The 14,761-nt window shown below is 47.4% G+C and overlaps 1 protein-coding gene across 2 annotated transcripts in view; it reads right to left on the reverse strand.

Moving 5' to 3' along the window:
* The window catches only part of WBP1L (WW domain binding protein 1 like), a 55,460-nt gene that overhangs the window by 9,553 nt on the left and 31,146 nt on the right, over positions 1 to 14,761 (reverse strand). Inside the window, exons 1-2 of one of the 2 annotated variants that reach the window (XM_088528670.1) lie at positions 14,054 to 14,220; positions 4,373 to 4,475 (exon numbers count right to left, since the gene is read on the reverse strand). In XM_088528670.1, coding sequence (XP_088384796.1) covers positions 4,373 to 4,475; positions 14,054 to 14,080 — 130 coding nt within the window. In that variant the 5' untranslated portion in view covers positions 14,081 to 14,220. Of the gene's footprint in view, positions 1 to 4,372; positions 4,476 to 14,053; positions 14,221 to 14,761 lie in introns of those variants that run through there. The other variant, XM_088528669.1, reaches the window with a different exon arrangement.

The raw sequence follows: 14,761 nt of genomic DNA on the forward strand, positions 1-14,761 counted from the left end.
GGAGGCTGCGAGAGAGACAAGGAACAGGGCAAACAGCTCCTGGAAAAAGGACATGGTTGTACGGAAGGACAAGATAACAGTGGGCAAGAAAGAAAAGACAGGACTAATGTGTTGACTGGGAGCTTTGAAGACTGCAGCAAAGTCCTGGAAATGAATTTCCATTACAAAGCTGACCTGGAACACGTACGTGTTACAGCAGTTGCTGGAGAGTTTTAGCAACTAACTGCGTTCCTGCCAAGATTTCCTGGCAGCGAGCTTTTTGGGGAAAAGAGCCGCCTAGGGATTCCAAGGGAAGCGTGAGGAAGATTAGCAAAATGCACAAAATCAGCAAAAACATCATCTGTGCTGCCTGCAAACAGAACATTTCTTTCCTATACATCCCTTCTCCTAAGACCCAAATGTTTGAGATCTTTTTTGGCTTTCAGAGACAGAGGGGCTCAACACCACTGCTATGGAGTAAAGAGGGGAAAAAAGCAACCCAAGTTACCAGATGAAGCCAATGGAGGTACAACTCGAAGCGGGTCCTGCAGCTGCTCATCGGCGACTCCGCGCTGGCTGCGGTACCGGCGCTGCCCGACCCGCTGGGACCGTCCAGGCACCACGAGGGCCGCTCCGGCCACGCTCCCCAAGCGCGGAACGCTGCCCTCCCAGCCCCCACGCACATTTGCTGCCTCCTTGCTCGCTGCTTTAACAGCCTCACGAATTGTCCATTTCACGCTCACCCCCAAGGGATGAGGGAATCAAGGGTGGATGATAGGAGACGGGGACTCGATTCCCAACTCGCATTTTAGGTTTAAACTTGGCAAAAGCCAGAACTCCGGAGCGTCAGCCGTTAACCTGCACAACGCGATAGCTGCATTCCTCGATTACCTCTCTCCTCTGTTTTGAGGAGTGATATTTTGGAGCATTTAAGCTATAAAACACCCGTCAGGCCTGGATAAAATCCAACATTAGAAAGCTCCAGCAAATCACAAGCACATCCTAATGGACCTGAACGAAACCTGTCACTAAGCTAAATCTGGTGGCTGCCGCTGTTCTCCTGAGACCCCTGGAGCACCATGAGCTCTCCAGGGAGCCCAAAGAACTTGTTAGTCCAAAAAGTACAAGCAGCTCAACCTGCCCCCAAACTCCTGTGGGGAAATTCAACAGCAAATCCTACTCCCCATGCACACACTTTTGCTTTTTAAAACCCTTTTCCAAGAAAATAGGACAGCTTTATTCCTAGTGGATTTTTTCATGCTTTCCCATGGAACTACCACACCCAACTCCAGCTTGAGCTAAGAATTAATTAGACCTTTATACAGCTATATTATTAAACTTGCATATAGTTCTATTATTTGAGAACACAGTGTTTTTTTATTTGTATTTGACAACACAGTAAGAGATGGGTGGGGAATCTGAACCAAGCTGTTATCTAATTTTAAACACAGGCTGTCCACCTGCTTGGCATGTCACATTCTCCATTCCTCCGCTCCACCCCTTAGCAAATAATACCTGGATTTTGCATCCTATTCTCCCCTACCTTCAGGGACTGCTGTATGATTCCTGCACACCTTTCACTTGCTGCCTAGAAATTTTGCCATTTTTAAGAATCTTCCCTCCAGCTCTTAAACAGCAACAAGATCCTTTTTATGGGAAATCCTCACATGGACAGGACTGCGTTTCAAAGGCAGCTCTAGGGAAGACGGACCAGTTTTCCTTTCCACTTCCAAGGCTGCTCCTCCCAACTAAGCTGCAGTGCTAAATAAATAAAGGATTTAAGTCAGCAGGGCTACCAAGAAGCCTTGTTTCCAAGCACACAATAATATGGGTGGTCTGAAAAGGTCAGGAGGAGCTGCGACGTCTCCAAAGCCGCTTTAGTACAAGTACATTTTAACACTGGTTAAAATCAAAATGCAGAACAAGCATGAAGCCATACTTAAAAAGTGTTGCTAACATCCCTGCTCATTAGCAAAAGTTATTATTAACTTTTGAAGAGCTAATCTATTCCCCAGCGTGTAAGGCTCTTGCTGGCCACACCAACACTTCGCTGCTTTTATGAAGCCTGTTTGCATAAACTATCACTGCTCTTCACCTTGAGGGGTTACGTGTGCTTCACCACACGCTCATACCAGAGCTCCAACAATTCCTGGGATGAGACATGAATGCTGTGGCCGTGGTCCCGTGAGGCTGCAGAATATGACCTCTCATTTAAAAGGTTTCCCTGATCCCTTCCAAAAAAGGCCAGGAATCCCAGTTTCTAACACCTAGTGTGGCAAAAAAGCTCTGAAAATTTTAACAGATTTTAAGTCAGGGATGGGAATTTGCCCAAATCTGCAGAAAGCCCAGAAGAATTCAGCTCATGTTTGCCTGGCCCTCCTCATCTCCGCATGGTACAAGGCGCTTTCTGCAATGCAGAAGGAACGCGAATGTCGGAGTTACCCCTTCTCCCCAAGGACTCGTTCATCAGCGTGTGCCATCAATACATTTGTTCCATGATCTCCAACTGACTTGTGTCCTTGCCCTAGAAAGAAGCCTGAAATATTCTCTTTCCCTGCAATAAACTCTGCTTTGGTTTTTTTCCTCCCTTCCAAAAAGTTTTATGATGCAGCCAGACACTGTCAAATATAAAAACCTGTATCACACAAAGACAATTTAATCATTTCAGGAAAATAGCAGGGAGCTATTGTTTTGCCCGCATTGTTTATGTGTGTTTCAGTGAAGCCTCTTTCAAGATGTATATGGGAGAAATATGGCAACTACGCAACTGCTTCAGTGTGCAGCTGCACTCGGCGCTGCTGCTGAATTTAGCTCCTGCTTGCCATAGAGTATATAAGCCCTTGGATACAGGCCTCTTCCTGTACATTCCCACCCACACAAATCCAAAACAGGATTTGACCTTCCCTACTTTTTATCCACGAATCCCATACATCTGAGCAGGCTCCAGCCACCTGCTCGGCCAGCACTGCTGACTGCTCGATCCGACCCAGTCGGCCCAAGGAGGCCACGTGCTCAGGCCTTTCTGCATGCAGAGGTCCCTGGAGCGACCCTACCCATCCTGAATCATTTCTTGAACTGCCTGGAGATGCCTGAAAACGAAGGTGCTGGGAGAGCTCCACGAAACACCAGCAACGCTCAGACCCTGCCGTTAGGATCCACGCAGCCAAGCACTGCACTGACTCATGGTGCCTCTTCAAGCCTGTTCCAGTCTTGCTCTACTCGCAGTCACGTCCCCCAAGCTTCACTGGTTATGTGCAAAAGTAAGAGCAGGTTTCCAGACTAAAGCAGGAAGCCTGCCCTTGGGCCCAGGTTAAGCGCGCTCCTCCTGCACGTACAATACGTTTCCATTTACGCGTTACTTCGAGAAGGGACACTGCTCTCATAGCACTGGGATTGAGTAGGCAGAACAGTAAAAACTACAAGATGCCACACGTGCAGCAAGGAATTAACCCCCCCCCCATTACAGACTGGTGACATGGGGCAGAATACCATATTCCAAGCGCACGGATGTCTCCTCAGATGGTTCCTAGCAGTATAACAGCAGTACAACAGCTTATGGACATCAATATTCAAAACCCCTTATGTTCCTCCATGGGCCAGGCAGGCACCTTCAGGTCAGACGCTGCTCTAGAAGCCTGCCTTCCAAACGCAGCATTTCTTATTTCCCTTTTCCCCCCCTCTATACCCTCGACAGGGTCTTGCTGACCTGCTTTGACTGGCCTGATGACCTCTGAAAAGACTTAGCAGGTATATTCACTTAACCACTCTCTAAAAGGAAAGTTTTATATTCCAGGTGATGGGGGAATGCCCAGAAGTCAGCAAGGGTTAAAACAGGCACTGTATGTTCCTCACAGTACTCAGCTACTCTCAAAACAATAAAATTTACTCAAGGATCTGGGCTCCAAGTTGAGTGTTTCCTGTAAGGAATAACAGTCCTTCCCCGCCTTGCTTGAGAGGGCAGCTTTAAAAAGATTAGTCACATGTAAACTGTTGTTCTTGCAAATAAACAGTAAGATGAAAGTAATTTAATTAATTCGCTGGTTGAGTGTCAAGCTCAAGAGTTGTCCTTGTTGGTACCTTTTTTTCAAGCGTTTTCCCCACGCATCTACAAAGTTATTTTGAGTTATCTCAGCAATACTGCCCAAACCAAGGAGCAAGCCTCTGGTCCTGTGCATGGTAGGAAGGTCCGTCACTCCCCGCAAGGGCAGGCGATGCCAGTTCCAAGAGCCCTATGTCCCTCGTCACATCAGGTCAGTGCCAGCTGGGGCTGCAGTTAAATGCTACGGCAACGCGTAACAAGGGCTCAACACAATATCCCCCGGGACACAAGCCAGGCTTGGAGTATGAGCCATGCAGTGTAGGAAAGGAAGCCATGCAGAAAGGAAGGACTTACACCAGAGTTCATAGTAGTAGTTGCAACACTGGGACTGTCCACAACAGTGGCCCGTTTCACATATGTAACTTTGATTGTTGACACCCATGCAGGTTTCCTTGTCCTAAAATTAAACAGACACACTTTTAAAATGTTTTGTCAACATCTTCTGTAAATATATTGTACCTTTTGCCCAAGCACCTTTAAGCATTTTGAAAAACACAAGTTACGGTCCTGGGAAAATACACAAAGAGATTAACACATAGCTCGGGATCACTAAAGAGTAACCACGACCATTCATAAGAAACTCCCACATCTCCAAACTCAAGAGTTGCACCATTTTAGCAGCTAGGAAGAGTTGCTTTCTTACCAGCCCTCTCCTTTTCTATTACAGTTACGCTGCTTTGGGAGCCAGGCATTCTCTTAAAGAGATGTTGTTTGTCCCATGTTTTACACAATATTGCTGCGTTACTGGGGCCGAATGCCAAGTGGAGGAAATGCATTCACAAACAGAACATAACAACTTGGGAAAGGGCTGCTTGGATTCATTTAGATCTAAACGATAATTACAGTATGTTCCTGCAAGATTCCAATCTAGAATGATTCCTTCACCATTAGCCATGCACTTTATAAAAGATCAGCATTCCTGAAGAAATTCTTCCTAGAACAGGAAAGTATTCTAGGCGCAGGGCCAAATCAGCTGTGCTCTGTCACCTCGCAGTCCTCAGGACACTCAAGGGATGGGAAGGAGCTACGCTGGGAGCTCCCCGTGCCCCTCAACGCAGAGCTGCTTCACACGCAGCCGCGTTCTCCTGCTTTGACTAGTCTGAAAACATGGGTGGCAAAAAGTACAAAATAGGAGAAGAAAACAAACACTTTCATAGGTTGGGGTATACACCTCTTCTAATGGGTGTTGGAGCAACCTGCAAGTTAGAAAACAGAAGAGGATCTCAAAAAAAAAAAAAAAAAAAAAAAAAAAAAAAGATCACAAGAAAATACATTGATGTTGCAAATAAACCTGTAACAAAGTCCAAAATCTTTGCATAATTTTCATAAGGAAAAGATGTGTGTGGGGATTTATACTGAAAGATGTATTGAAAGCATTGGCTTTATAAGTACCTCCTTTAAAACAAAACAAAAAAGAAACGGGAAGAGCAGCAAAGCCAGGCTGCAGGCTCTGGGTCTGCTCCCCCCACCTTAAATGAAGGCAACATTTCACCTTCCATAACACCCTCCCGGGTGAGTCTCCACACTTGCTGGGTGCCCTGTTTTAACATTTCACACCAAGTGCACCACTGCCACAGTCCCTGTTGCCTCTGTGCAATTATTACAGGTGCAAAATATAAAGCCTGCTTTAAGTTACAGACCTTTCCCCAGGTCACCTCACCAAACAAACGATGCAGGACAGTGGTTTCAATGGAGAGAGCCCTGTACTACGTGCAGGAAAAAAAAAACTACAAAGACAAAACAAAAGCATAGAGTAAGGCAGCCTTAAAACAGGATTTGTTCAAACTTCATAACCAAAACAAGTGCAGCTTTAGAGGCCAAGTTTCCAAGAAAGGAATTGCCATTGTTCTTGATATCGAACATGGCTCACAGGTTATCAACATCCCTGTGTATTTTATTGCACTTTTTCCCCCCCTTCTTTAAACAAGTGTTCTTTCACCACTTCAGTAAATACACAAACTATAATAGGCGGTAATGATGCAAGTGAAGCCCAGCTCCCTCTTTTTCGTAAGGAGACTCCTACCCTGGGATCTGTGCAAGGCCAGCATTTTGACTTTTTTTTCCCTCCCATAGGAAGTCACTCTGGCTTTGGAGTGGGTTTTTGACTGTGCAGGGTGAGGGCTCAGCTCCTCCCAAGACATCCTGAACACAAAATACTCCGGGAAGCATCCATGGCACCAAGGCAGAGGAGCTGCCGCTCCGTTTCCAGCGCGGGAGGAGCGTCTCGCTGGACAAGCCAGTCAAACCGCTCCGCTGCACGAGCCTCAAGCAGGCATTTTATATTATTCTCTTGAAATGCCATCCCTCAGTAACAGACACAACATCTTCAGGGTAAAAAGGTGCTCTCTGGCTCGAATTACGATGCCCGATAGTGACTTTTGGTGGAGACTGCTGAGCTAGCACGGCGTTTTCTGCTTCAGGCACAACATTCATTCAAAAAAAGAGTAATTATAGTCAGCAAAAGAACTAGAAATAGGACACGCATACCTACTCTTATCTGTTCTTACTAGTTATTTACACTTTTCCACACTTTTGTTGGCCTTGCCGAACTAATGCAACTGAAGAACAAGCTAGATTTTGGCTCTCACATCAACAGAATTGAGAAATTAAGATCCAGTTGCAAAACTGCAATCCTGTTGATAATCCATAAGGCAGAAAGTTCCCAGCTGAGGTCTGCGGTCGTGACACATGAAGATCAATGCAGCCCGTTGAACAAGCAAATGAATCACTGGAGCTGGTGAAAGAACAGAGTCCCAGTGCCATGCCAGGCACTCCCTTGCATCACGGCACTGTTTGTCCTTGACCACCCAACCTACGCTCATTCTAAAAGTTTTGCTCCATTCAACGTTGCCTCCTTCAAAACGCAGCAGTGCTCGGGGGCACGTTCCTGTCTGTTGGCAGCAGCAACTTCTAACAGCAACATCACTAAATTTCCCCCACTTAAGACCACCTTGAAGCAGTCTTATTTTCCGAGGCTTCCACCCTACCATCCATTAACTTGAACTTCCTGACTCCCTCTTGCCACACTCGCTGGATTTAAGGTGACCTTCCCACCGTGCCATATGGCCATACCCAGGGCTGCTTCTCGCCAGCCCGGCTGGCAAACACGCCTAGGAAGGGATGGCCCAGGCTGTTGGGAGAAAATCCCCAAAAGAGGTCGGTTTGCTGCAGGCTGTTCCTGTCCAGCCTCAAAAGAACCCTGCTTTCCTATTTAAGAGTTGAACTGGCTGCGTTCAAGGCTTGTTTTAAGCTTAGTGTTTGCAGCCACTGTAGATACCGGCCGAGGAAAGCGTCTTCCTCGGCACCTCGAGGCAGCCCCGGGTTTGCAAGCCCCGGGCAGGCAGCCACCAGCAGCTCCTCGGGGCCGGGTGGCCCCTACCAGGAGCAGGTGGGACAGGCAGCTCCTCCTGGAGCCTCTGTGCAGCTCTGCCAGCTCCGCCACGGATACGTTTCTGGGAATGCGGGAGCTGCCAGACTGCGTCCCCTGTGCCAGATCCACAACTGTCACACTTGTTTCCAAACAGTTTCACAGAATAATTTAATTTGGAAAGGCTCCCAGCAGGTCATGTGCTCTAACCCCCTGCTCTGGGCCTGGCTACCTTCAAGGTTGGGTTACTCAACTCAGCATGGGGGAAGTTAAAGGTAAAGGCACCAAGTCTTAAGAAGAAGTCTAATAAACAAAGATTCCAGTAGGAGAATAGGCTGTGGTCAATATTACAGATGTCTCCCTTGGATCAAGTGCTTCAGTCTCCTATCCTCTTCCCCCTTGAGTCAAAAACCATTTCTGTGAAGGGTTGGTTGAACATTTTCTTCCACTGTTGTGCAAGCAAAGGGAGAGGCTACGTACTGCCTTCACTGCAGGCCATGACACAACCCATGCCATGTTTTGTTAGGAACTTAAGTACTGACAAGCACTTTGATTAAGCTTTGATTTGATAATTAAATCCCCGTCGGTACCTTTCATACCATCATCGTTGCATTATTTTTACTTAATTCTCCCATTCATTCTTCATGCTATATGCTGCAAATTAAAACTACTTAAGAGATATTAGTGAAGTAGTTATCTATATTCTGAATATTGTCTCCAGGACATATTATCACAAGTACTTTTAAAGTACAGTCTCCTCTTCCACACCAGCAGGTATGAACAAGGCATAGCATTGAGAGAGCAGTTTTGTACATAAGAAACCTGGAAATATGGGGAAAAAAAAATCTCATAGAAGCAAAACTGGAAGATTCACATTTTACTACCTGTCTGTGCTCCTAGTTTCCATTTCTAATAGTACCTATAACTATGTCTTTAATTGTGCTTAATAGCTTGGAGATTTCATTGAACTGCTAAAAAGGGGGTTCATTGTTTTCCTTAACTAGTCTTAAGAAAGAGGGGGGAAAGGAAGGAGGAGGGTTTCTTCCCATAGCACTTTCTTCCAGCCTGGCTACGGCATTCCCACACAGGACATTCCCTCCCCGCTGAAAGACAGTCCTGCTCTTTGGTTGTCCAGACAAGCGCGTCCCTCCCCGCCAGCTCACTGCAGGCGCCTCCGGACAGGATTACTAAGCAGCGTCTACGCGGGTCTGTTCTCCAAGAACGTTCGCCTCCGAAAACGCGGAATGTTCCTGTTGGGCAACTCAGAAGCCTGAACATGCCGCCCGTTATCTCCCTCCTGCAAGCCCCAGAGATTTCCAGCTTGCTTCACGGAGCTGGCCTTGCCCTGCCGAGCGGCACGCGCCCTGGGCTGTAGGTGCGTCGCTGCCTCGCCAGCATCATCCTTGGAGCTGGCCCAAATCTGGGAAACTGCAGTCACAGGCCTCAAAACTATGGGAATTTTCAAAGGGAAGCGTCTACAGCCTTGGAGCCTGACCCCAGCTCTCCTCGTTCTCTCCCCACCCAGTCTAACAGAGAGGATTTGATGAACTTGGTAAAGCTTTTTCTTGGAAAAACAGGGGAATTGGGAAGACCTCATGGCAGTGGAGAATCTCCCTGTAGTTCAGATATGATTTGGATTCGTTTTTCCTTTTCGTGATTGACAGACTTAAGACAACTTTGTATAAAAACAAAATGATTTTTAACTTATAGCTCCGTTGATACATTGGCATTTGACCAATGTATCGCTTTCCCTGTCAAGTGCTTTACAAATAAACCTTAAAATATCCGGTGAGGTTGATACAGGGAGAAGTCAAGGCAGTGCCATATGCTGTCACGTCTGAAGCTACAGCAGACACTAGCGTCAGCGTCAGGGATAAAAGCCAGTTCTTTTCTCCACCTTTCAGTCTAGCATTGGATCTCTGCGGGAAGCCTACGTGACATGTTAAAGGTCAAAATGTGGGGCATGACCAAGATAGGAGGAGCTCGGGCAGATCTGTGGGGTGCCTGAAGTGCCGCTCATAGCAAGGAAGGGTGGAATCAGACCTCCTTATTAAAGGGGGCACAAAATTATTGCTACTTTTGTAACTAATCCAGTATTAAATGGTTGGGTTTAATACCCCTAAGTCTGTGTTAGAATTCCAGATCCAACACAGGAAATGGAAGCAAATGACAGTTGACTGACAAGAAAGTATTATTACAGTAAAAAGGATCACAGGATTGCAAAACACGCTTCCAGTTAAAATAAATAAATAAAAGGAAAAAAAAAACAATTAATCTGGTAACAATGTCAAAAAGGAGAATAGTGAAGCTGAGCAAACCCAAGACCACTGTGGCCATTTTCCAGCCTGCAAATAAGTCCGTGCAACTTAAGCAAGAAACTGCAAGGCTGCACTGCGAGGAGCGGGGCTGGCAGCAAATCACCTACCACGCTGGCTCCTCAGCTGCCACTGCCCAGGTAACTAAACCCAGCAGCAGCCGATACCACCGAGATCTAATCACCATTTTAGCCCTCTGCTGCATCTCCTGTTACCACAGGACTCCTGCCTCCGTTACCCTAATAAGAGTGCCCTGTATTTACGTGAGCCTTGCTGCTGCTCAGCCTGACGTGCTACCTGTTCCTGCTCACCTGGGTAGGATGCAGGCACCGGCAGCGGGACGTGGCTGCAGGGAGACTTCTGGCCTCCCATCTCCCACATTGCTACTGGTTTTGAGAAGACTGAGGCCCAAACCGGCTACCGCTCTTGATCTTCCAGCTTCAGAGCTCTTCTCATAGTGGACTTTGGTAATAAGCACTCATTTAAATAAATAAAATAACTAGGTCAGATTTATTTACTAATTGCATTGCTTGCAGGCAGCAGCCCTTTGCTTTTGGCACCTAGCCGCACCCATGACAATGTAGCAGAGCAGATTTAAGCAAGTGACCAAAAATATTTTATGCTGCCAGTCTAATTTAAGACTGCCCTTCCCCTGTTTCTCAACCAGCCAAAACCTGGTTTTATTTCACAAGTTCATGCCATATTATAAATGCTTTCAAACTCCTGCCCTTATCTATGATCACAACCTAAATGATAAACATTTTTTCTTAGTCATTGCAAAGAACAAAGGAGTGGAGATGACACAACCTTCAGAAAGACAAAACAAAAACTATGTATTTTGAGCAGCTCACAGAGTTTGAACCATACCTACTATTTAATTATCTAGAGAAAGAGAAGCAGGAGAATGGAAGTGATTATCCTTATCTTAAATATATGCGGGTAACAACAAGCAGAAAAACCTGTATTTAATCCTGCTATTTAGGTTTACCCCTTGGCTCTTACCCAAGTTCATATGCTGAGCTATCACTAGAGCTTGTCAGCCCTGCCCAACAGCTCCTGACAGGGCAAACACATGCAGAAGATGAGCAAGACAGAAAGACAACGAGAGCCCCTGTGCAGATAAGGCACTTGAGCAACTGGTGGACAAAGACTGTGCTAGACTGCAATGCCCAACCTCATAAAAGAGGTAAAATGTTAGAACTTTGCAATGTTAAAAACAAACAAAAAATCATTTTTGGTAGGTGCCTTTGGTAACGTGAACTGAAGAAAGCCACGCAGCTTTGGCAGCGGTGAAAGCGGCTTTAGTTGCGCGGGGCAGCGCAGGTATCTGTATCTGCCAGCAGCACAGGCACAAATTCCTGCGAGGCTCCGGACAGCCAGCTGAGGCCAGCAGAGAGATTAGGTCAGGGCAGGGCACACCCTCCACAAAGTTTAGTGTCCTGAACGTGGAGGAGAAACCTGCATTACACACAAACATCGAGATACTTACTTAAAGTATAATAAATAGGAGGAACTCCACCTCCAAACTGGTCCGGGCACAGTAAAGATCTCCAAATGTTGAAGTCTAATCCACAATGTTTGTCGCTTTGCTAACGTCAGCAGCAGCAGAATCGTATTCAAAACGTCAAGGTTAACCACCACAGCAAATACATCTTTACCCTGAAAAGGTGCTGAACCTCCAAGGTTGTATCAGCCTTTATCCGAGGAACAAATGGGTTTACTGCAGCCATTTACCTCGGAGAAACGCTCGCACTATGTCTAAAGGGACGCTGTCCTTTCAAAGATCACGGCCACGCTGACACGCTTTAGTAAGAGCTGGTTTCATTTCTGTTTATTGCCCGTTTCGCTCTCGGGCTCCGAGGAGGGCCGTTTCCAGCACGGGAGTGTGTTTACTCCTGCTAGAAGCTTCCGAGCTGCCGCCCGGCCCTGCACCAGCGACGGCTTCCAGGAAACCGCAGCCCGGAGCCTGCGCCCTCGCGAGCCACCGACCAGCTGACAACGCTGAAAACCCCAGAGCTTAAAAGGAAAACTTAAAAAACAAAATGCGCCGCGTTAACCTTTTTGTACTGCTGGCTTTTTGGGTACACGCATGGAATTGCGCACGCATGTCCGAGCTTCCACTTGCAGCCATAAGGGGAAACGCTCACTTAAAACTGGAAGCCGGGATCCTCCAGTCCCGTTTCCTGCGACGGGAGCTTTAAAAACACACCCACGTCACGCTGACGTCGGAGAGCTGACCTGGCTTTTAGGCATCTAAGCATCATCCGCTTTGCAACATGCACTTCTGAAAAAAAATAATAGTAAAGAACTGTAAGATCATTGTTTCTTTCTCCTTAACACAGCGAATCAAATGCTGCTGGCCATACATGCTGACATGAAACCACCATCTACCAACCAAGCCAGGCATGTAGAACGGCTTAAAAGCTTAAAAGTTATGGGGCATTCAGTAGCCCACCTGCCATGATGCAACACCGCGCTCCGGGCCTTGGAAAGCCTGATCCCGGGCTCCGCTACTGTTCCCTTTGGAAACGGCCAAAACGAATAATTACATTAAACAAGACATCCCAGACACCCCAAAGTTTGCAGTCCAGGGGTAAGCACAGATGCAGGTGCACAATGAGATGTTCCCAAGTTCCTCCCACTATTTTAATTAAGTTGCGCTGCTCACTAACAATCATTCCCTCCTCTGGGAAGCGAGCAAAGAAACTTTTGACTATTACAGGACACAGTCCTAAACATTTAGGTTTCCTAGGATGAAAAATGATTAAAATCCATGCTCCAGCACCTCCCCAAGCAGCTCTTTCCCACCATTAGCCTCAGCAGGTGATAAAAATAACCAAGGGCTTTGCTCAGCTGGTCTTGGGGCAACATCTTTTTCTGTTTCCTGTATCTGCCCCTGTGTCCATGCTAAAAAAGTTGCAAGCAGAGGAAAAGAAGTAGAAAAAAGAAAAAAAGAAAGAAAAATAAAAACCACTTAACCCCTGAGACAGACCAGTGGTCACAGCTGGAGCAAACAAAGCTGAAGTTCACCTGACTTTCGGTTTTGCACCTTCTGATCCCAAAAGGCTTTTGAAACCCAGAAACATTCCCCCTACAAAAACACTGCCATGATAGTAGCCCAAATGGGAACTTTTAAGCCCGCTGAGGGTGCCCCAAAACTGCTCTTTGTGCCCGACTTGCCTCCCTTGGGTCGGCTCCTGGATTTTCAGGGAAGACTCTCCACCCTGCGTGCTCACAAGGGAGCTGTCACTACAGCTATTGCATTCAGCTGCAGAAGGTCATCGTGCAAGAGGTAGCTCCTTATGTAAAACTGTTGTCAAATCAGCAGGGTGGGAGTGAAGGGGGAAGCTGCATTTCACCCAAAACTAAGCTGATAAGGGAAAAGAGACAGCAGTGTTTGCTCAGCAGTGTGTTGCAAGCCCTTTTGCCTTTGTTTCAAAGCCACACAAAGGAGGAGGTTTAAAACACGCTTCAGATACAGCTTGAAATTTTAATTCAAACAAGAAACCCTTTGCAGCGCTCTGCTATCACGTAATATCTATTTATTGTGGATTACAGATCCCAGCAGGCCTGGAAAGAGTTTACTGTTAGACTCCCCCCAACATGCCTCCCAGACCAAAAAAAGGGTTTGCTCTCCCCGAAGCCCAAGAACAAATAGTTGGCACCCTGTGGCAGGCAGGCAGCAGCTGGGCGCTTGCTACCGTTTCTCATTCCTCTCTATATTACCAGCTACTAAATTATCTCAAGTTTTTTTTTTTTTTTTTTTCCCCCCAAGCAGAAGCTGCCCAGAACATTCAGTAAGTCGCCAAACCTGGGCTCACAGCATATTTCTGCTTTCTGTTTGGCGACCTTGGCAAAAGATGAGCTAGAGATAGTGCTACAGATATATTAAAACATATATAAGCATTCACAATATTGTCCACACAAGAAAACTGTTCAGAAGTTTGGCACGGGCTTTCAAGTAATGTAAACATGTTCCTGTATTAAGCGCTGTGGAAAACACCCTTAAAAACCAACCAGGGAGAAACTCTCCAGAAGAACTAGAGAAGGAGCCGCCCCGCTGCTAATCCTACAGCGGGAGCAAGCCGAGAGCGGAGCCTTTCCCGACGAGCTGTTCTGCTCCTTCCTTGCAAGTGAAAAAGCAGCTCTTGAGCAATCGCGCTGCCCGAGCCGGCACCGCTGCTGGGGAAGCGCTGTGCACACCGGCTCGTCTGCGAGAGCCAGAAGTCATTTCCTTATTAAAAAGAAGGAAATAAGTTGCATCCTGCAGCTGAAGGAGCCGAAGCCGGTTACCTGTCTGAGACCCAACAGGAAAGGCATGCTGCAGGCTCATCGTCCACGCCAGCGCCTGGGAACAGCGGCATTTAAAGCCCCACGGGAACCATTTCCTCGGCTGCTGCGGGCAGCGCGCGCCGCGATCCTATTTAACCCAGGGCTTCCTCGGCTGGGAATGCAAAGTAAACAGGGGCCGGGGCCGCGGCCCGCGCTCGCTGGCTCCCCCTCCTCCTCCTCCTCCCACCGCCCCCCGTGACATATCTCAGACGCAGACGAGCTGGGCTGTTTGCAAGAGGGAAATGACATCAGGTCGGGCAGCTCTGAAGAAAAAAAAAAAAAAAAAAAAAAAGGGAAAAAAAAAAAAGCAGCAAAACAAACAAAAAAGCAAACGCACGAGCCGGGACCTCAGGACAGCGGCTGCTCTGGCTGTGAGCGGAGGAGGAGGTGCGTTCAGCAGCGCTGCCTGCCCGGGACCCCGTCACAGCGAGCCCGCACCGGGTGCTGCCCGCAGAGAAACCCCCTAAAAACACGGCAAGCAGCCAGCGAGCCTCACTGGGGCTTAGGTGCCGCTGAAGGAAGAAGCTTTTGCCTCAGCAGTAGACTTAATGCCTCAGTGCAGCTCGCAGGAGCCCCAGCAAAGCAGGGCCTCCAAACACCCCAGGGACTGCATTAAAGCCCTCCCAGACCCTCACCACTCTGCTATCACCACCTTCAGTTTCTCGGTGC

This window comes from Tinamus guttatus, unplaced genomic scaffold, assembly GCF_059628265.1.
Source record: "Tinamus guttatus ecotype Peru unplaced genomic scaffold, ASM5962826v1 Tinamus_guttatus_pri_ptg000314l, whole genome shotgun sequence".
Classification (NCBI taxonomy): domain Eukaryota; kingdom Metazoa; phylum Chordata; class Aves; order Tinamiformes; family Tinamidae; genus Tinamus; species Tinamus guttatus.